Source organism: Mesoplodon densirostris, chromosome 16 (genome assembly GCF_025265405.1).
Source record: "Mesoplodon densirostris isolate mMesDen1 chromosome 16, mMesDen1 primary haplotype, whole genome shotgun sequence".
Taxonomy (NCBI): Eukaryota; Metazoa; Chordata; class Mammalia; order Artiodactyla; family Ziphiidae; genus Mesoplodon; species Mesoplodon densirostris.
This window is the reverse complement of record NC_082676.1, coordinates 87038821-87060378: the sequence shown is the minus strand read 5'-3', so window position 1 is coordinate 87060378 and position 21558 is coordinate 87038821. Positions and strand designations below refer to the sequence as shown.

Sequence of the window (21558 nt, the reverse complement as noted above, 5' to 3'; positions counted from 1 at the left end):
CCCCAGACCTTGGACACTGAAGTCTCACCATCTCACAGGTATTTCCAGGTGGGAGGGCTGAGATTCCCACCCACCTGCCCTCTCCACCCACTACCAAACTGCAGTCCCTGAAAAACCTTCACAGATACCCAAAGCTCAAAGGGACAATCTGAAAACCACCGGCTCAGACGGTTCCAGGGCCATCTTCAGCCAAGTCCACGGGCAGTGGGGAAAGGCCTCTCCAAGAGGAAGGCGCAAGTTCAGCGAGGGGCCCCAGGACTAAGCTCGGTCAGCCCTGTACCCTTGGATTTCCCCAAGAAAGACTGTCAGTGACTCACTTTGATACTTGCCAGATTCCCATGGCCTCTCCCTCTTCCTCTTCCCACCGGCTCCCCCAGGACGTCTTTCCTAGGACAACCCAGAACATGGGCAAAAGCCCCACTGCACAGGGAAGCACCACACTGAGCAGTACCAGGGCCAGTGCCGCGGCAGCAGGACCCCACCTGCAGCATCCTGGGCTACTGAGTCCACACAACACACCACAGCCACGGGCCTGCACAGCAGGGTCAAAGACATCCAGTCAGCATCACACCCCCGAAGCCATCAGCTATTTCTACAGGGACTAGGAAAGAGTGGGACTATGCCACGTAAGGTGAGAATGGGGCCAGATATCCATCCTCAGGGAAAGCACAGAGGCCAGAGACCTTCCGGTCCAACGCTCTGCCTGAATCTTGGCAGCATTTCCACAACTCATCAACACTTATTGAAAAACCCTGGCAAAGTGCTGTTAATCAAAGCAAAGGAAGCATGGAATTTATGCACTAAGTAAAAACCTAGCATCTCCTCTGGGTAACAGGGGGTTATGCTTTCTTAGCCTGCCCTGGGTAAGGCAAGGGCAACATGAAGCAGCCCCCGAGATTGGGGTTCCTGGCGCTGAGGCCTTATAACCATTTGCGCAAGACCCAGCCTGGACCTGAGACTCTTATGCAAGCCAGTGACTTTCAAGGCCTGTCACCCCCAGGCCACCTGGCATTTGTGCCAGATCTCCATCCCAATTCTCACAGAGAGAGAGGGCAACCAGGCAGCCAGCGGAGACGAATGCCCACCAGCACCTCACCGGGCAGACGTGGCAGGGCAGCCGTCCCTTCGTGCCGCCCTCCTCGGGGACACACAGCACACCTGAGGCCCGACCCACTTCCTCAGGAGGCCTAAGAAGGCAGGCCCTGGACACCCGGAGGAGGGCACCTGGGCCACTGGCTGCGCTCTTGCTCCCCACGGTCTGGCAGGTACACGCATCGCCCCCCCTTGTTCTGGGGGGGCCCGCCGGAGCCCACCTCGTAGCTCCTGGCGCTGGCGCTGGCCGCCCGCTCCAGTTCCACGCGGGCCCTCTTGTGACTCAGCTCCATCTGTGTCTTCTCCCGCTCCACCTGGACGAGGTGGGACCTGGAACGGATCTGCTCTGCTCGCTCCTCCAGCTGACCGGGTCACGTGCAAAGGAAAGACAGGTCCTCAGTAGCTGCATCAGACAGGCGAGGGGCTCACTCAACGCTCCCTCACTGAGCACCTGCTCCCAGCAAGGCCCTCGCTCAGCCCTGGGGAGGAAGGAACACCGGGCCCCCAGGTGGGAAAGGGGTGCAGGGAGGCAGCAAGACAAGAGAAGGTGACAAAGGACTAAAGGGGAAGGTGCGTTTTCAGATGACAGTGTGAGGGCTTGTTTCCTATGCCGTGTAACAAACTACCACCAACGCAGCAGCTTAAACGCCCATATACTGGCTGTCGGTTTCATGGGTCAGAAGGCCGGGCACACACAGCCAGCTTCTCCGGTCAGGGTCTCAACATCTAAAATCCATGCAGTCGGCAAGCTGTGCTCTCCCCTGTAGCTCAGGAGCCTCTTCCACGCTCCTATTTCCTTGCTGGCTGGAAGGCCCAGCCTGCTGTCAGCTCCCAGAGGCTGCCCACATTCCCTGCCACATGGCCCTCTCCACCTCCAAAGCCAAAAGGGAGAATCTCACACTTGTGGAATCCCTTTCCTGCTCTGCATCTCTGACTTCTGTCTGATCTCTGGACCCAGATTTTAAAGACTCACCTGATTGGGTCAGGCCCACCCAGGTACTCTCCCTACCTTAAGGTCAACTGATTGGAGCTATTAATTCTATCTGCAGAACCGTGGGGCCACAACACCTAGTTAGTGTTTGATTAAGTGGGAGAAACTGCAGTCCACCGGGGCCAGCAGTTTGGGGCCCATCTCAGAAGTCTGCGTCCCCCAGAGGGTAGGTGAATAAGGGGGGACTGAAGCTCTGAAGGGCCTCAGAAGATACAGCCAACAGTGCCACCGAATCACCGACTGCAAGGGCCTTGTCTTCCGGGGGCTAGAGCCCAACGCCTCCAAGAACGGCCTGCAGTCCAGCAACACAGCATCTCCTGGGCACTTAACAGAAATGCAGTCTCGGGTCACACCACACAGATACCAAATTGGAACCTTCCTTTTAAACATATCTTCAGGTGATTCATATGCACATTAAAGTTCGAGATGCTCTGGGCTATAGAAAGTGATTCTCATTTCAATCAGGGACGTGTGGCACTGTCTGGGGACACAACTGATGGTCACAAGAAGGGGCAGGGCACACTCTGTGTTTGCTCCTGGCAGGTAGTGGGTAGAGGCCAGGGATGTTGCTAAACATCCCACGATGCACAGGAATGTCCTGCAAAACAAAAAATTATCCAGCCCAAAATGTCAACAGTGCCAAGTGTGAAAAATCCCAGGCCAGAGAACAGACATTTTCTCCACCCTTCCCCCACATGCTTCGGAGGCCAAAGTCCACACTTTCTTTACCCCTCTGGTATTTTCTCTCATTTCAATTCCCACCTGTTGACATTTGGGAGTTCCTAACTCTACCCTCCACCAAACTCAGTCTTCCTAGTCTCACTCTGAGTCTGCAGCTAGGGCCCAGCTTCTTCAGAGGATGGCGGGACCCCAGCTCCGAGGGTGTGGGCACCACATGGGAGTCCCAGAGACACACATCCATTGGCCGCATCTTCCTGGAACATTGACTATATCTGAAGGAAAGTCACTGAACATATTTTTATATTTAAGTCAATACTGACACGTAGCACAGCAGACTATAAACACCTGCACACAGAAACAGGAACCTTAAAATAAAGCAGGGGAGGGGACTAGTAGGCAAGACACTGCTCTCTGCCTCCAGACTCCCCAGACCTGCAGCTGCTCTGTTCCCTCACCTGCCAGGCATGGTAGGAAAGCGACAGAACACTGCCTGAAGTCCTGAGACAGGACAGGTCCAAGGTCAGGGCTCCCAGGCAGGTCCCGCGCCACGCGGCTCTCTAACCAGCTCACTCTGGCCACAGCTCTCATTTACTGACCTCCCAACTGGGGAAGCCCTTCAGGTCATAGGTGAGTGAGAACTAGGGACCCTGGAAACTCTAGACTCTATAGTTCCGACAGGCCAAGAGTTCCCAGACATCTGCATCAATAAAATTATAACTTTCTTAGACCAAAATTGCCAACTTCATATTCTGCCAGTGAGCAAGGATCAAAAAAAAAAAAAAAAAACCCTATAATCTATCACCACCACCATTTCAAAAAAAGGTGTTTTAACAACAAAAACAAATATACATGACCTAATTTCAGGATAAAGAACAGTCCTTGCCAAAAAAAAAAGGGCAGGGCCTCCCTGGTGGCGCAAGTGGTTGAGAGTCCGCCTGCCGATGCAGGGGATACGGGTTCGTGCCCCGGTCTGGGAGGATCCCATATGCCGCGGAGCGGCTGGGCCCGTGAGCCATGGCCGCTGAGCCTGCGCGTCCGGAGCCTGCGCGTCCGGAGCCTGTGCTCCGCAACGGGGGAGGCCACAACAGTGAGAGGCCCGCATACCGCAAAAAAAAAAAAAAAAAAAAAAGGGCAGTGAGCAACTTAGCCCACTAACAAACACATAGTAAGTAATTCAACGATTCAGCAAACGAATGCATACAAACACACCAGCCTCTGTTTTAGCAAACGTGGCATGGACTCATCAGGGCTCCCAGAGCAACAGGAAACCACTGGCTCGTCTGACACAGGACATTATAGCAGAAAGGCTGCAGCAACACAGGCAAGGCTGACAAGAGAGAAGGAATGCAAGCAGAGAAGCCAGAGATCACCTGATGCAGCCCTGACAGTGGCAGGGGCCTGGACGTGGCTCAGACACCACATTCCCTCCCTATGTGGACCCAGCGATCCCTGCCCCCACTAGCAGTGGCCCCACGACTCTTCAGAACCTGAAGGCCTTCAGGAGACCTGAGCCTTTACAACCGTGTCCACAGCGAGCACTGCCGAGAACTTGGAATAAAGTGAAATAAGACTATGAGCAAAGTGAAACTATAAAAATCACGCCATGGCAGACTGAAGCGAAGATGTGCAAACGGCCCCCACAGCCTGAGACTGTCATATGCCCAATGCTTCACTCACTGCCCTGCCTTACCTGCCGGGCTGACCAAGAACCTGTGCTTAAAACACAGCCCTCCCATGTGTTACACCATCAAGGGAGCCGGCAGCTGGCTACACAATTCCAGGGGTCATGTGCCCAGGCAGCTTGGGATTGTTTCCCTCGGTTAAGTGAACAAGCTGGCTTTCCAAGCCTGCCCTTAGTGTCTGCGAGCCCGCTAGCGTCCGCACAACGCTGAACGCCGGGCCCACTCTGGGGGTGCTGTCATCTCAGGCTTCTGAGCCAGGACAGCTCAGGGCCAGACCATGACCTCTGGCTATCCTCCAAAACCATGACTATCCACGTCGGAGATGTGGGGGATGGCCAGCTGGCCTCTAGGCTGAGAAAGCGTTCACCTGCCTCAACCATATGGGAGTTGAATCAGCCCTACCTAAGGGAAAGTCTCTGTACGTAGAGGCCCTTATCCAGACACAAACCGCTCGCCTGCACCGTCTGGAACCTGAACCAGCCCCACCGAAGAGCAGGTGTCTTTACCTAGAGGCCCCTATCCCAACACACACCACTCACCTGCATGCTCTGCTGGTACTGCATCTGCAGAGAACCTTGGGCAGACGTGGAAACATCCAGTCCAGATCCTCCCTCCACTCGCTGAGAAATGAAATTGTTCAAAGACCTCAGGGTGGACAGGACGGTGGTGTTTTCCCCCAGGTCTTCCATGGCCACTTCCCTTCTGGAGGAAAACAAGGGAAGGGTCACAGGGAGCCTTTTCATGAGCCATCAGCTCTGCCAGCTGCCCGGGCAGGGGTACCTTTGGGCAGGCCCACTCCGCTAATGCTCTCCCAGAGCCCTTGTAATATTCCCGTGACAGTAACCACATTCTCTGGAGTTAGCTGGGAGCCCTCACTGCCAATTTCTCAGAGAAGAAACGGAGGCCACCAAGCTGCTGACCCTCAGAGTGCTGACCTGCACACCAGCAGGACAGACAGACGGCTCCCAAGATAAGGCGCTCGGCAGTCAGGTGGCACGTCTCCCACATAAGCCATCACAAAAAGCCTAGCTTCTGGGAATCAGAAACAAAGCCCACGACAGTGCAGTAAGGAGGACAACCACGGCCGTGCTGACTAGAGGTTAACAAAGACGTTAACGAGCGTCACTACTATGTTCAGCCACAGGTGCCACAAAGAGAGGTACCTGCCATTCACCGCGCACCAGGACTTCCTGGGCCTGTCTCCTCGTCTGTAAACTGAGGACCCCACTTTTCAAAGTTGTGAGGATTATAAGGCCCAAAAGAAGTCTCCAAATGGCAGATGGCACAGCTATTGCCACTGAGTTTGACTATCACTTTGCTTGTAATTTAACACATGACACAGCAATCATCACAATGGGCAGATGAATGAGATCTTCTTACACATTCTTTTAGAGATGATAGAAAATGAGGCTCCGAAAGTTACAGAACTTAGATTGGAACCTGGGTCTGTCTGGCTCTAAAGGTCGAGGATGCTCCGCAGGCCAATGTGTGAAGGGCCGAGGACAGGCAGCAGCAAAGAACATGCATCCCCAACCCTGGGCTGAGTACAGCCTCACACCAGGCCGTCTACCGGTCAGAAGGTGTGGAAGTGTCCTAGGCACAGTTAACAGCCAACAGGTGTGAATTCCTACAGGTGCACACTGTGTTCCCCTGAGGAAAGCAGCCAGCTCTCACTGATTTCCCCTAAGTATTAGACTGAAGACACCTGCCCCCAACCCACCCGCCCCCCTCAAAAAGGTGAAGAAGCTTGGTTTGATTCTGAATTTCACACTTAACAAGAAACCTGGCCTTGGGCACGAAGGGCCCTTGTCTTCTGTAGGCCATCGCTTCCCCCGCTGCACAACACCGCTGTTCTCTCTACCTCTCCTTCATTCCACAAATGGAAAATGGGCTACAAGAGAGACACTCACAGGCCCGCGTGGAGCCAGGCAGCAGCGCTCTGCTCTGGAAGGCAAATCCTCCCGTTTGACCAGGGCCATACTTTCCATCCCATGATGGGAAATTTAGCCAATACACCCTCTTCTCAAGAGCTGATGCACTTAATACACCAGAATGAAAAGCACACGCCCATTTTCACCTGCCTGGAACTAAACCACTCCGTAAGGCAAGCGATAAGGTGAAAGCTCAAACTCCATCCTCTCTATCAGACACTCAAATCTTCCAGAAGTCTACTCACTGAACGTGAACTGCTCTCAACGGAACCCCTGAGCTGGGAGTCCAGAGCACGCCGCCTCTCGACTGCCCTCCTTGGCAAAAGGACACCTGAGGGCACCTACAGAAATTACAAGGATGCTCCCCACCCGGCAACACCACTTCACACCGCCATGGGCACTTACGCTGGCCTAAGTTCACCACCCGTTTGTCTGCTTTCTCCTAACTTATACTAGAGATCAAATGAAAGTTCCCGTCCTACTAGCTGCCAGGAGTGCGGCTCTGGGCAAGGCGCTTCCCGTCTTCCCACCGGCTGCCTTAGCTGTAAAATGAAGTAGTGGCAACTCCCACACTGCTCAAGTGAAGACGTGCGGGCGACAGTGCTGTCAACTCGAAAGGCCGGGACTGGGGGAAGAGCTCCTCTCTCTGCACTGGGCCGTCTGGGGGCGGCGGGGGATGGGGGATGCGCCTTCTTCCCGGAGGCCGGGCGGAGAAGCACCTCTCCTCCGTGGCCGCCTCCGCCCCGGCCCTCGCTCGCCCCTCGAACCCTGGCCATTTCCAGCTGTTCCTCTCGGAGAGGAAGCCTTGGGGGGCTGCACGGGACGCGGCCAGGCTCGGAGGACAGAGCACGGAGCGGAGAGGCGCGCCAGCAGGGACCCCGGCCCCGGTGAGCACGCGGACAGACAGTGGGCGCGCCGGTAAGAGCCCCAGGGCCGGGGTCTAAGAGGGAAGGGGGGACGCCGAGGGGGCGCCGTCTCACAGCCCCAGGGCAGGGGGCGGCGGCCGCACCCAGACCCGGCTGGCTGCCCCAGCCTCTTCTTCGCCCGAACCCCGCCGATTCGGCTCAGCACCCGCCCTCCAGCCCAGCCCAGCCCAGCCTGGCCCGGCCCCTCTTCCCCGGACCCCTGCCGCTCACCTAACCGCCTCAGCCTCCGTGCCGCCGTCGCCGCTGCTCAGATCTCCCTCTTTTACGCGCGCGTATCGCGAGACGTACGCCTGCGCTCTCGCGAGACCTGGGCGGGGCAAGCCGTAAAACTCCGGGCCCGCGCACCAACGGGTCCTGGGGCTTTCGTGTTCGCCCTATAGCCACCCACCCGCAGGAGACCCCGCTCGGAGAGGGCTGGGAACCAAAGGCCAGCCCGTGGGACTATCTTGGTGGCCCCGGCCTCCGCGGGTCAGGACTCCACTGGGCGGCTGCCTCGCATCGTATTGCGGGGAACAGCACCGGCCAACGGTGGCCTCGCAGGGCCAAACTTTCCTGCCTGCCGGACTACTCCGCAGATTTTGCCACTACAGTATTTGCCTGAATGAATGCCTTTTTTACTTTACCCTGGCCCTCTAAAACAACGCGAAAAACCGGGCTACTAAGCTACCCTCCCAGCGCCCTGTGAGCTGTCGGGGCGCGATGCCGTCGTCTGGGTCCCAGTTCTCCAGGGCGCAAGGGCAGAGCGGGGCGAGGTCAGCCCACAGCCAGCAGGTCCCTCCTGGAACCACAGCAACCTGCGTCCACTAACGGGTCTCACCGCCCCCTCCTCCTCCCCTCCCCCTGCTAAGCGCCCGAGGGTCTGCACCGAATTCCCTTCTTCCAGAGAATAAAACACAAGTTTTTGTGGCCGGAAAGAAACGGGATGGGGAGGTGCCAGCAGGACAGGAGGCTCTCTGGGCTGCACTAGCGGACTGCGAGCGCAAATAAAACAAAAATTTAGAAGTCGGGCCTGCAGCCTATTTCAGTGATCTGGACTACCCTAGGACCCTATGGAGATTCCTGGGTATCTATTCCTTCCCCCAGCGATCCTTCGGATTTGTGAACTAAAACTGCTGCCTGCCGTATCAGTAAATAAAAGACGTTCCGGTCACCAGCCACGACAGCCACCTCCGAGGGTGAGCCCAGGGAACTCGGGATGGAAACAGCATGCCCACCGTCAGACACTGCAGCCCCCTCACCGCCCCTGCCACCCCAACGGCACACCGAGGAAACTCAGGAAGAGAAAACATAGGACGCTGGCCCCAGAGAGCTGAGGTGCACATCAAAGGAATGATTTAAGTGAGCCCCGACTCTGGCATCTTCCCAAACGTAGAAAAGCACTAAATTCCTTGAGATGTCTTTTTTTTTTTTTTTTTTGCGGTATGCGGGCCTCTCACTGCTGTGGCCTCTCCCGTTGCGGAGCACAGGCTCCGGACGCGCAGGCTCAGCGGCCATGGCTCACGGGCCCAGCCGCTCCGCGGCATGTGGGATCTTCCCGGACCGGGGCACGAACCCGTGTCCCCTACATTGGCAGGCGGACTCTCAACCACTGCGCCACCAGGGAAGCCCTTGCTTTTCTTTTGTTAACAGTGATCATTTGATGTTCCAACTACCTGGTCTTTGCTGCTAAAATTCCTATAGATCCTGGCTCCCCCCTTGCCTCTTTGGAGCAATCTCTCAGTTATCTGAGATGCTGTGTCCGGGCTTAAGTCCTGTTTTGTCCACCAAATAAAACATAACTCTCAACTTACAGGTGGTGCGTTTTTTTTTTCGGTCTACACATTTAATCATCCTTACAATCAATAAACTCTTCTTAAGAGATGAGCACACCTCCAGGAAGTGGTTTTGAAGAAATTAATTTTTCAAAAGATGAACTTAAAAACATGGAAATTCCATAAATAATACGGCCTACATTGTTTTGTAAAGTTGCATCCAGTTCCTGGAAGAGTAAAAGGAAATAAACGAACACACCACTTCTCTGCTTGCTTTGGCACTTACCTTTAAGTCTTTGGAGGCTGGAGTATTACAGCAACAATTCCAGTGAAAAAACAAACCACACCCATCCATGCATAATTCATACCAAATGTCTTCCCTAATTGTTCTGAGAACTCTCACTGCTTGAAGAATGGATGTATTTCCAGATCATTCGCCAGAGAGATGGACACAAATCCCCAGACTGAAACTTCAGATTTTTTCTACATTACACGGTAAACCCAAAATAACACCTGGAAACCTGTGGGTTGTTTCCAAGCAAGGGTGGAAGCCTGTTTCTCTGTAACATACTAACGTGGGTATGAAGAGAAAGTTACATAAAGGTGTCCGTGTGTTTCTCTGCCTCCCAGTGTTTTTATCCTTCCCTCAGTCTGCCTTTTCATCCTTTAATCTTTGCCTATCTCTTCCTCTTCACGAATCATGTTATAGAGACTTTTTTTATCATATGTCTTGGACACTGAATATAGTTTTGTCATATCTTTTGGGCTTAAAAAAAGGTCCCCCATTTGTCCTGCCTGCTGCATCCCAGATCAAGCTCGGATCTCCCCAGCCACACTTCAGGAAAGGGCTCAAGCTACATTTGCAGTGAAAAAGAACCAGAAACAGCAGAAGAAACTCTCATTCCTTCACAGACCTTCCCCCTTCCCTCTTTGGTACTGTGTGGCCAAGAGGTACACCTCTGATGATTCTTTCCTGCTGGCTTCAGGTTTTACAGTCCTTGTTTTCTGGAATTCCTCTGTCAGTCTCTTCTGTAACCGATGGCTTTGACTTCCAGCCCAGGTTTTACACAGGAATGTTCCCCCAGGGTGCAGGACTTCTGGAGCCATGTCCAGAAGGGACAAGCACAAGCTGATGAGCCTGTCGTGGTCGAGGCCCCGGATCCCTGTAGCGTTGGGTGCCATGTCACTCAGAATCACATCTGCTCTCCCAGCAGGAAGCAGTTCTCGGATTCTCTGGAAGGTTCTTGGGTCAGTCACATCAGCAGGGCACAGAAAAGTTGCTCCTTCCAGGGGGAATATGTGAAGGAGATCTACCCCAAGCACAAAGCCAACAGGAGCACTGGGATCTAAAGAAGAAATGGTGAATGTGCTTACTTATGAATCTTCCCACAAAAAATAAATGCAACAAAATAATAAAATAGAAATAAAAAGTCAGGACCAAGGAAAAGAGCTAATGTGCAAATATGTGGACACAAGCCTTTCCCCACTTTCTATACATCCTACAAAAACACGGGCCGGGGAGTGGTGGTCCCTCTACCTCTGAGAAAACAGAGGCCAAGAGATGAAAAGTGACTGTCCCAGGGGACAGGCAGACCTGGGGCCACACCCTGGGCCCGGACACCATCTCCGATTTCATTTCACTCCCTGAGCTTTGCTCTCCATGAAAGGGCTTTTCTCTCGGAGTGCTCTTCGTGACAAACTGCAACAGAAAATGACACAGCAGTACACAAAGTGCCTCTGGATTAGATCAACAAATCCATTCTGCAGTTTAATCCCATTTCTTTCAATGTAGAAACTATTAGAAACAAGCCAAGAGAGGGGGGAAACGGACAAATGCAAAATAAGGTAAAAAAATTTGATACCCTGCCCATATTTGAGTGATGCCAGCGGTGAAATAAAAAGATGTCATTGTTTCACCTCACCTGAAACAAGATTTCCTGCCCGCACGGCCGCTGCCCCCAGGCTCCACCTCCCTCCCCTTCCCTTCCCATTCCAAGCTCCCCTCTTCACAAGCCCTGGGGGCCCCTCCCTGCACCACCCCTACACGCCAGGGTAGTACAGGCTAGATACATGAAGGGAACAGACTCTTTTGTAGCTCAGTCGGCTTGGTAAAAAACCTGCTCCACGGGTGAGGGGGCAGGGTGTTTTATCTCTATCTAAAGATTGGAAGTCCGGGTATTCTGCAGGATACATCATTTTTCAAAGGCAAAAGCCCTCCGTTTTCAGCCGTGACAAGTGACATCTCTCGTCCCTTTTTTTTTTTTTTTTTTTTTGCGGTACGCGGGCCTCTCACTGTTGTGGCCTCTCCCGTTGCGGAGCACAGGCTCCGGACGCGCAGGCTCAGCGGCCATGGCTCATGGGCCCAGCCGCTCCACGGCATGTGGGATCTTCCCGGACCGGGGCACGAACCCGTGTCCCCTGCATCGGCAGGCGGACTCTCAACCACTGCGCCACCAGGGAAGCCCTCTCGTCCCATTTTATACACTTCTGGTGTCTCCTTTAACGTCCCACATACTACAGCCCCAGGAAGTGTCCTCTAAAGGCAAATGGCTTTGGTTCCATTTTTGCGACTTCTGGGAGTAAAAGAACCCAAACCATTCGATCCACACACTCTTTGCTTCTGCCACCTCTTCCTACAAGTTAAACTTCGGCATTTTCCTGCTTCTACTGAAGAGAAATCACGGGGACAGGAACCACTACAATCAGTTCTTGGGAAGTCTGTGGATAGACTCAGTGGTGGGAAGAGGAACAGAAGTTTCTGACTCATTCATTCACCTAGCTGATAAATACTAAGCTCAAAAGAAATGTTTTTAACTGTTTTTAAGGTGTCTGGGAGAGATCTTTGTGAACTTCACGTGTCATAATGCCAGTGCATGTGGTACCCTCAGACTTTACAGCAGGAAATACAAGTGGCAAGGATCGTTACCACAGCACTGCACACCCAAAAGCAACCTTGGTGCCCAAGATGAGGAGACTGGCTAAACACCAACAGTACAACCGTTATCTGGAATACTACGCAGCTATTTCAAAGGACGGCATAGTTTCCTGCCTTGCATAGTTAGTTCATCTATTAGTGAGAGGAAACTTTTTTATATAGACGATCTTAGTCAAAACCCCTAAACGTAAAACAGATAAAAGCTAAGTCCCTCAAGTTAAGCCAAAGTGGGGAATCCAGAGCCACGAGGGCCCCCCCGGGCAGCCCCAGGAGCACCTCCAGGAAACCCAGGGCTTCAAGGACCAGGACCTGGAAACCCCTGAGGTTGCCTCAGTTGTACTGTCATGGAAAGACATCAACATATCAGTCAGCCAAAAAAAGAAAAAAAATAGCTCTGTTGAGGCTCCAAATCAGCAACAAAGGCACGGGATGTACACCAATATATTAGTCTACGCACTACTGTGGTGTGATGTGAGGTGACTTTCATTTCCATTAGCCCTTTCTACCCTGTCTCTCATTTTGAAAATGTCAGTGTTGTATCATTCCTCCTAAACAACCACGCAGAAGCATGTGCCTTCACAAGGCGGCTCAGCTGCTCTGCATCCCCTGGCAGAGGGCAGCGCCTGCGTGTAAACCACAGTGGTCAGGAGGCCCCACCTGTGCCTGCAGCGTTGACGCTCCGCACAGCCACCTGGCTCCACGCGCCAGGAGCGGCGCCACAGTCCAACACCCGGAGGCCGGGCCGCAGAATCCGGTGCCTCTCGTTCACCTCCAGGAGCTTGAAGGCACTTCGACACCTGTAACTCTCCACCTTCGCAGCCTTCACAAACGGGTCCCTCAGATGCCGCATCAGCCACAGGTGCTCAGCGCCGGTCCGGCCCTTGAAGCAACTTCCACTGGCGTGGAACCGTTGACGCCGAAAGGAAGCCCACACCAGCTTCAAGGACCTGGTGAGGAAAAGGGAGCAAGCAGGTTGGCATCGCAAAGACCCAGCGGGTCAGGAGCTCGCTGGGGCCCCAGGCTCAATCCGCACATTTTCAGAGATGGGACGGCGCGGCCCAAGAGGGAGAGGTGACTTGATGAGGCCCCACAGCCGGAGAGAAGGTGTTACGGGCTGAACCATATCCCCCCGAAGTCTCTACGGTCAAGTCCCAACCCCCAGCACCTCAAGAGGTGGCTTGTCTTTAAATGAGGTAATTAAGGCAAACTGAAGTCACATGGGTGGGCTCTAATCCCATATGACTGGTGTCCTTGTACGAAGAAGTTAGGACACAGACACACACACACACACACAGCAAAAACCACATGAAGACATAGGGAGAAAATGGCCGTCTACAAGTCGAGATGTCCCAGGAACCAACCCTGCTGACACCTTGATTTCAGATTTCCAGCCTCCAGACACTGAGCCAGAAAATTCTGCTCTGTAGGGCGCCCGTCCTGGGGAGCTTGTTTATGGCAGCCAGAGCAGCTCCTCTAGCAGGCCTCTCCCCTTCAGTCCAAAGGTGTTTTTTTTCCTCCTGAAGTTTTCTTCAGGAAAACTCAAACGTTAATGGTAGTGACCTTGTTTGTGTCAACCGAAGTGTCCCCAAGACTGGTTAAAAATGATAAAATTAATGAAAGTAACATTCTTTCCCAGGGGATAGAAATTTCCACTGGGTTTTGAGAAACTCTGAGAAAACCCCGTGAGGACAGGTCCTTCCCTTGCTTAATTCCATGGCTTTGGCGGCTAGTACAGGGTCTGACCGGCCTGTCACGTTTCTTAAAAAAATTGAACTCACCCTGTGTGTGAACGAAGCGCAATTTCCAAGCCTCTTAGGGGAAGTGGGGTTGTTAACAGCTTACCGACTGCGAGCTAGCCACACCTCCCTTCATGTAGGGCTCAGAACAACCCGACAGAGGAAGCTCTGCGTCCTTTCTTCTGATGAGAAAGGCTGCCATTAGCCCCATGGCTAGCAGCCAAAAGTTCTTTCAGCATGAAAACATGGTGACAAGATTTGGAGACAATAACGTGAGAACTGCTGCCTTCAAAAGGGGTAAAGAGTCTCAAGGAAAGAGGACACAGGTGGTCCTGGGCGCCAGAACTAATCCCACCGGTCAGCGGAGGCGTGGAGAGCGGAGTTACACGCCCCGAGCCCACCTGATCTGGGCAGCGGGCCTCCAGCCCCGTCCCACGGCCTGGATTCAGCCACGCGGACCTCTCACCTCTGGCACTCAGGCTTCAGGCCTGAGGAGCTCTACACAGCTTCACCCCGACCCGCGGCGCCCCCCCACCCGCCCCTCCCTTCCTAAAGCCCCCTCCAGCTCTCCGCCCGCCCGCCCCTCCCCGCGAGCCTCCGCCGACCGTCCGCTTCGTGCTGGCAGGTCTCCCCTAGTCACCTCGCCGGGGCTGACCCTCTCCGGGCCTGGAAGTGGTGGGCTCTGCGCCCCTTTTCGGACCGGAAACCTGGGGCAGGCCCCTGGCCACTCCGCCTCCCACAGGCATGCAATAGGTGCTCCACAAATGCCGGCTGAGCGCCAGCCGCCACGCCCACCGACCACTCCGCTCACCGACCGCCCAGCTCACCCGACCGCCCGGCTCACCTGGCCATGAACGCCGACCTGCTCCAGCTGCCGCCACCGGAAGTGCCGGCCTCGCTTCCGGCCAGAGGCCACGCCCCCGGAAGCGGCGCGCGGGTGGGAAAGGCGCGTGCAGAGCCCGGGAGCGAGTGAGTTCGGTTGAGGGTGAGTCCGGGAGCGCCGCCACGGGAGACGGGCCTGCGACCTGCCAGGCAGCGCCCGGTGGGCGGGGGCGGCTGGAGACCCTGCACGGACAAGGCCCCAGACACGGGAGTCCGAGCCTGGCGCTCGACTGTGCGTTGTCTATAAACCGTAGTCGCGGGCCTCGGTGTACAGGCGACCCCGCTGAGAGGCCACCCGGCTGACACGGGGCACTGCCCGACCCCTGACTTCAGGCGGGCTCTCTGGGGACCTGTCTGACGGCAGAACCAAGAGCTGTAGCCAACTAGACTTCAACATGCGGTAGACGCAGGTTTGGGTACCGGCTCCGGTGTTTGATTTGGGGTTCAAACGTAGCCTCTCTGAGCTTCAGTTTCCTTGGCTGAAAATGGAAAAGGTTAAGTGTCAGCTCACAGAGTTGTTGGGTCTGTTAAAGGGGATAATTTGGGGGAAGTATATAATCAGTGCCTAATCACTGACAGCTGACAGTTCTAGCAGCAGCAGCAGCGTCCCAATTACCTTAGGAAGCCGGGCCTTTGGACGCAAACAGGTCGAGGACATGACAGAGTCCGCAGACTAAAGGGAGGCTGGACCACAGAGACCCACCTCTCCTGCCTGACCTACCGCCAGCACCAGGACCCAGGCCTAGGGCCCTTTTCTCAGACACCGTAACTTCCCAGGAGGATCGCTGGTCCTGAATCCTGCATCTCCCCCAGTGTGGGCCCCAGACTGGGGTGGGGATGGATCGACAGCTAACTTGGTCCTGCTCTTCCAGCATTTCTCCAGCAGTGACCGACGTCACCCTCCGAGTCTTTCTCTGGACCACACAAACCATTCGAGCAGGAGAGGCCCTTGGGCTCCAGCACCAGGTCCCAGACAGCAACAGTTGTGAGCAGAGTGTGAAAACCTGTCACAGGAGTGGGGACTAGCCAGGCCTCGCTGGGTGGACTCTCCGCTGTCAGGAGCCATGCATTTCTTGGGAATCTGGGTGTCTGCTTTTGTAGAGAGGCAGAAACCAGAACACAGTAGGCCAAAAGAAGGCCCCATAATGAAAAGGCCAAGGCCAAAAGCCAGACCCAAGAACCGCTGGGTAAATTGCATGGTTCTCTTGGTGCCCGGTGGGCTCGGGGCCTGGACACAGGAGCAGGAACAGCCCTGTGCCAAGGAGTGGGGAGGGGAAGGGATGGGCCATCATCTGACCTGCTGCATCAGCCCAGTAAGCAAAAGGGCCTGGGCACTGATGCCCCTGGGTTCTGGTGGCCAGGCCTCTCTCTACCCCAGAAAACCTGCTACCTGTGGCAGAGCTGGGACGTTGCCTCTCCCTGCCTTGCAGAGCACATTTCCTGGCCCCCCGGCCCCTGGCCACCTCAATACACACGCTTCCGTCCACAGCCAGGTCAAGCTGACCCAACCCCTTGCCCTCCCTGCAGAACCCAAGGGCACCATGCGTGCCTCGAGGCTCTACACCTTGGTACTCGTTCTGCAGCCTCAGCGAGTCCTCCTGGGCATGAAGAAACGAGGCTTCGGGGCCGGCCGGTGGAACGGCTTCGGAGGCAAAGTTCAAGAAGGAGAGACCATCGAGGATGGAGCCAAGAGGTGAGGGGAGGGGCAGGCCTGACCGCAGAACCAGCTTCCGCAGGCGACAAGGATTCGGGCTGTAGAGCCAGGCCCCTGATTGGACCACTTAGAGCCACGTGACCTGGAGCCCAGACTGAATCCTTGAGCCTCGGTTTCTTCATTTGCAAAGTGGGGATAATAACTACCTACCTCTTAGGACTGTTGTGGAGATTAAGTGAGAAAATTAACAGAAGGGACTGAGCGAGGCCTGGCACGTGGTCCGTGCTCAGTACACATTAGCTGCTGCTCTGCAGTCGTGGTTTGTAGGACATACTTGGGAAGCTGCTGTGCAGTGGCTTGGGTAGAAGAATCCTGGCTTCCTCTTTCTAGCCAAGGGACTGGCCAGTCACTGGGCTCCTTCCTTTGTTCAGAGAACCTGGTGACGAGCGTGTCTGGGAGCTTCCGCACACCGTCTCAGTTCTTCCTTGACACACCCATTTTCACATGGGAAGAACTGAGGCCCAGAGAGGTTGAGCAGTGTGCCCGAGATCACACAGGCCTCCAGACCGCAGCCCCTTTGCCTTCCTGCACCTCGCAGGCTTGTGTGGATAAATCCAACCTCCTGTGTCATCCACTGAGCCCCACGCAGTCTGGCCTCTCCTCCTCGCTCCCATCCCTGCCCCCCCCGGACCCCCCAAGCTGTCGTCGCCCACTCACTCTTCCTGGCTCCTCTGGCTGACCCCTCCTCGGCCTTCCCATCGGAGAAGGTGCCCCTCCCCCAGCTCTTCTCCGTAGACCTCTGGACTTCCTTCACAGAGCCGCCACCTTTCTGATCACACTGAATTACGCCCTCTGTCCGTCGTGAGGCCACGACTGAAGACCTTTTGTAAGTCACGTTTGTATTGAAGTATAAAGTGCATGTAGGAAAACACCAGTCTTCATCAGGGAGTTTTTAAGAAATGGGTCCATCATTTAACCAGCACGTAGATCAAGAAATGGGACTGGAGGGTGGACCCTGCCCGACAGCCTTCACCCTGACTTCTGTCACAGTTGATGGATTGGCCCATTCAGAAATACCCTGTAGAAAGAGCCTCGCAGCTGTGGCTTCTTCCTGGTGTGATGACTGCACGTGGCAGTGGTCCAGTCCGGTTTATGAACACACTGCAGCCTGCTCATCCCGGGCGTGGGCTTTGGGGCCGTTTCCGGGTTGGAGTTGCAAGTGATGTAGCTGTGGACGGTCCTATGTGGTCTTTCCGGTGGATGCTCCCCTCGAGAATTCGAGGTGTTCGGCCTTAGCACGTGCTGCCAAACAGCTGTGCTCAGTTAAACTCCCGCCAGCAGTGTATGAGATCCGCTTCCTCCAAATCCTCAGCGACACCTGGCACCTTCTGTCCTTTTCATCTTCGCCATCCCGGCAGGTGTGGTGATACCTTGTGGCGGTTTTCCTTTGTTCGCCCCAGTGACTAATGAACTTGAGCCACCTGCTCAGCCTCTGTGGGCCACTGGCATTAAACTCGGGTCAGCCGAGCAGACTCCGTGCTGGGCCCTGCAGTCTGCCCTCCAGACACTCGCTGGACGACCAGAAGGCACTGGAGCGGTGGCCCTGTGACCCCCGACCTCACTCCTCTGTGCCGACCTCACCACAGATCACAGAACCGTCCTGAAATCGATGACTTTCTGTTGTCGTTCAGGCTTACTGCTTTATTGTCAAGGTTTCAGTTACCCTCTTAGAGCCTCGTGATCCTTTGCCCTTTGGAGGCCTCGTCCAGCAGGTGGGGCTGTGGAAGGCGCTTCCTCCCAGGCCGCCCTGAGCTCCGTTTTGATAGCCGGGTGTCCTGGAGGGCATACTCAGCCCCTGCAGGCAGCGTGCCCCACTGGGGGACATCCTCTCCACAGCCACCGGGCACTAATGGTCTCCATGCTCTGCCCGGGGGCCCCTCCTTAAGGCAGGGTTGGCCTTACCCTGACACTGAGGCCAGAAGTGCACCATCCAGGGCCCACATCGCCTGCCTGATGTAGACCAGTCTGCCTGTGACTGCATGGCACCACGCTGGCGCCCAGGGCCTGTGGGTCAGCTCTGGGCAGCTCTCTCCAGGAGCCCCGTGTCCTCTCCCCAGGGTTCCAGCCTGGGTGTAGGATGGAGCCAAGTGTCAGGACCACCCTGACGAAGGACTGTTGAGCCCCTGCATGGGGGGGTCGGGACAGGTGGCAGGTTCTAAGCAACAGGGCTTCGCCCACTTTGAGGATGACTCAGCCGTCGGCCCCAGGCCCCTAGGGCAGCCCTGGCCTCTTTCTGTGCACGTGTGTGGGGCTGCTCCGTAGGCCCCAGGCCCTGGCTGGCGTGCCCTGACGAGCGAGGTCACGGTAGCCTTGGGGGTATCTGGTGCGCTGCGCTTTGGGGTCCCAAGGTGGGCCCCACTTCAACAGCTGGGTTAACGTGCCAGCAGACTCAGGTGGCTGTGAGACTGGTTGTCCCTTCCTCCATGCTGGATGTCCTTGGGGGGAAGCCATCTGAGCACCAAGGAAGATGCATCCTTCCTCCTGGGTGGTTGCAGGGAGTTGCAGGCACCTGGGGATCCAGGGTGCCTCACAGCCAGGTTTCAGCTTCGGGTGTGGAGCACGCCCACCTTTCTGGCCAGCACCCGCAGAGCAGCGGTGAGGACACACAGCACCGTATTAGAGAACTCTGGAAGGCCGTGCGGCCGGCGGGCTCTGGACCGCAGGGCCCCCATGCCCCCCGCCGTGTGGGGAACACCCCAGAGATGAATCAGACACGTCAGCAAAACTGGATCAGTGTCACCCCTGGCTGCCTGGTTATCCCGGCCCGAAACAAGCTCAGCTCTGCCTGCGATGACATTCTTGATATTTCATACACTGCCGTGGACTCGGGGAAGATGAGCCAAAATTAGTCACAATATTAAATCAGTAGGTGACGTTTTTAAAAACGAGCTCGCCAGCCTGCTGCCGGAGGTAGGGGCGGGCCCTGCGGAAGTCTTCTGTTAACATTTAATTGGGGAGCCATTTCCACCCCTGCAAGTGAAAACACACGTTCATTTTTTTAGGTCGTGTCTAATTTTAATTAACCATCTCAGTGAATAAATGCCAGCTTCCAGAGCATCACCTGGGCTGCATCTGAATGGCAGCAAATGGATACAGTTCCTCTCTGGGCCTCACAGGAAGGTTAGGGCAGATTCCAAGCTCAATAAGGCGTCCATTTAAATAAGACCGTTTAACCCAACACACGTGTTTAACAAACGCTGGTTTCCCCGAGTCCTCATTACAGGCAACAGGAAGTAATTACGCATTGTGTTCCTAACATAACTCAGAGATCAAAGCTTAAAAGGACCTTTTTTTAACCTACCACTCTAAATAGGTATAATTAGAATGTTTTTACAGCAACAAAAATAAATACAGGGCAGTGGGGAAGTGACACTCTAGCAGGAGACACAGGTGCTGAGCTTCACGGGTGCAGGGCTCCTGGGGTCCCCAGAGTCCCAAGCACAGCAGAGCATCCAGAAAGCGCTTGCCAAGGATGGAACGAGATGCAGGACAACAGCAGCGGGGAAGCCGGTGGGTTGAAAGGCTGGTGGCAGACGGTGTGTACCGTCGGGTTTCGTGATGAGCGATGTGGGACTTGTATTCTATGATACACAACAGCCGAGAAGCTGGTTGAATTCCTTGAAGCGTAGAACGTGGCTCTGCAGTGTTGTGTGAAAAGCACAGGTACAAGGTACGGGCGGCATGTTTGCAGTTCTTAAAAGGGAGGCACAAGGGAGAAAGACCCAAAGGGGGAACTGCAGTGGTAGCAAGGGCTCTTGCTGGGTGAGGACTCCCTGTGTGTTTGCTAGATTGTCTACAATGAACATGGAGCTTGGGAAAGCATTGTTAAATGTGGGGGGGGAGTCCCGGTTCTCCTCGTGAATCGCCCGGCACTTGTGCACTCAGGTGGGGAGATCAGCCCCCTGACCCCTTCCTACCAGCACAGGTGGTTGAGCTGAAGGAAGGGGTCCTGAGAAGGAGGGACACAGCGAGACAGGAGTTAAAACAGCCCCTTCTCTGGGGAAGAGACAGTAGAAACCTGCAGTCTGATCCTGAGCTCTGAGCAGGTACAGGACAGGGCAGAACTCTCTGGGCAGGAGGACTTGGGCTCAGGGCCGGGTTCTGGGGGCTGCAGCCCGCAGAGCGCCACGCACACCTGACGGCCCCAGGGAGAGCCGAGCAGGACAGGCAGGGCCTCCCGTGGGACCTCCGAGCAGCTGAGCTGGGCCAGGCCTGACCTGCCACGTGGTGCGCCCAGCGTGCTCGATTATGGAGGTCTGGCTGCCCCTGAACAGCGGTGCCCGGACCCGAGCCCTTGGCCACATGCACACGCTCCGCCCCTCCATCCTCCCAGCACCACTCGCGGGTGCTGCAGGGCGTGGGCGCCTCGCGTTAACTGTCACCTTCTGTCCGGGTGCATCCATCTGCCTCTGCCCACAGGGAGCTGCAGGAAGAGAGCGGTCTGACCGTGGACGCGCTGCAGAAGGTGGGCCAGATCGTGTTTGAGTTCGTGGGCAACCCCGAGCTGATGGACGTGCACATCTTCTGCACAGACAGTGTCCACGGGACACCAGTGGAGAGCGACGGTGAGTCTCAGGGCTCACCCCTTCACGGCGGGTGAGAGGGAGGCAGGTGACGAGCGGCACGGCAGCCCTCCCCTCCCCCAGGGGCAGGTGCTGAAACACAGCAGCGCCGGGGCCTCCCTACTCTTCTGTAAGGTAAGGGATGCAGTCACAAGGGTTAAATACAAAAGTATGTCAAGTTCCTCACAGAGGAACTCAGTAATTCCTCACAAAGAGTCAGTTTAAAGTCTGGATTGAACATCGATGACCGTTCCTTTTCACTGACTCAGAAATGCGCCCCCAGTGGTTCCAGCTGGACCAGATCCCCTTTGCTGACATGTGGCCCGATGACAGCTACTGGTTTCCCCTCCTGCTTCAGAAGAAGAAGTTCCACGGCTACTTCAAGTTCCAGGGTCACGACACCATCCTGGACTACAAGCTTCGCGAGGTGGACACAGTCTAGGACAGAGCTGAGCTCGTCCCTCGGGCCGTGAGAGTCCCTGCCCAGCCACGCTGTGGCTCCAGGCTCAGCACACCGGCCGGGCCTCCAGTCTGTCTGGCGCATGACTGGATGGAAAGGAAAATAAACCTCTTTTACCTTTTCAACATTTCTCACCGGGCCTTACGAAGTCCCATCCTCAGGGAGCCGCCAGATGTACCTGGCTGTGACCTGCACCACCGGACAGAGATGGGGGA

At 55.4% G+C, this 21558-nt stretch overlaps 3 protein-coding genes across 5 annotated transcripts in view; 1 reads left to right on the top strand and 2 right to left on the bottom strand.

Annotated features, from left to right (window-relative positions):
- The window catches only part of MAD1L1 (mitotic arrest deficient 1 like 1), a 321496-nt gene extending 313935 nt beyond the window's left edge, over positions 1-7561 (bottom strand). The window contains exons 1-3 of the mRNA XM_060077985.1: positions 7514-7561; positions 4986-5148; positions 1314-1454 (exon numbers count right to left, since the gene is read on the bottom strand). Coding sequence (XP_059933968.1) covers positions 1314-1454; positions 4986-5135 — 291 coding nt within the window. The 5' untranslated portion in view covers positions 5136-5148; positions 7514-7561. The remainder of the gene's footprint in view (positions 1-1313; positions 1455-4985; positions 5149-7513) is intronic.
- A 1538-nt stretch (positions 7562-9099) lies between these two features.
- Positions 9100-14616, bottom strand: MRM2 (mitochondrial rRNA methyltransferase 2). The gene is made up of 3 exons (XM_060077987.1): positions 14570-14616; positions 12647-12936; positions 9100-10400 (listed from the first exon to the last, which is right to left on the bottom strand). The coding sequence occupies exons 1-3, from the start codon at positions 14575-14577 to the stop codon at positions 9961-9963; spliced, it is 738 nt and encodes a 245-aa protein (XP_059933970.1). The 5' UTR covers positions 14578-14616; the 3' UTR covers positions 9100-9960.
- Positions 14617-14641: 25 nt separating this feature from the next.
- NUDT1 (nudix hydrolase 1) lies at positions 14642-21468 on the top strand. 3 transcript variants are annotated; one of them, XM_060077984.1, is made up of 5 exons: positions 14674-14710; positions 15480-15592; positions 16191-16300; positions 20741-20886; positions 21153-21468. In XM_060077984.1, exons 3-5 carry the CDS (start codon positions 16212-16214, stop codon positions 21323-21325), a joined length of 408 nt encoding a protein of 135 aa, XP_059933967.1. In that variant the 5' UTR covers positions 14674-14710; positions 15480-15592; positions 16191-16211; the 3' UTR covers positions 21326-21468. The 3 variants fall into 3 exon arrangements, with proteins under 3 accessions (XP_059933966.1, XP_059933965.1, XP_059933967.1); XM_060077983.1 differs by lacking the exon at positions 15480-15592 and having other exon boundaries at positions 14642-14710; XM_060077982.1 differs by lacking the exon at positions 15480-15592 and having other exon boundaries at positions 14647-14710; positions 16135-16300.
- The last annotated feature ends 90 nt before the right edge of the window (positions 21469-21558 follow it).

Bases quoted from the DNA above. Each gene is read 5' to 3' on its own strand.
- MRM2 (XM_060077987.1), bottom strand. The intron at 10,401-12,646 runs GTGGGGCCTCCT...TTTCTTCTTTAG, and splicing joins CGTCAACGCTGCAGGCACAG to ATCCCAGTGCTCCTGTTGGC.
- NUDT1 (XM_060077982.1), top strand. From the start codon at position 16,149: ATGCGTGCCTCGAGGCTCTACACCTTGGTACTCGTTCTGCAGCCTCAG. The intron at 16,301-20,740 runs GTGAGGGGAGGG...CTCTGCCCACAG, and splicing joins ATCGAGGATGGAGCCAAGAG to GGAGCTGCAGGAAGAGAGCG. The intron at 20,887-21,152 runs GTGAGTCTCAGG...TCACTGACTCAG, and splicing joins GACACCAGTGGAGAGCGACG to AAATGCGCCCCCAGTGGTTC.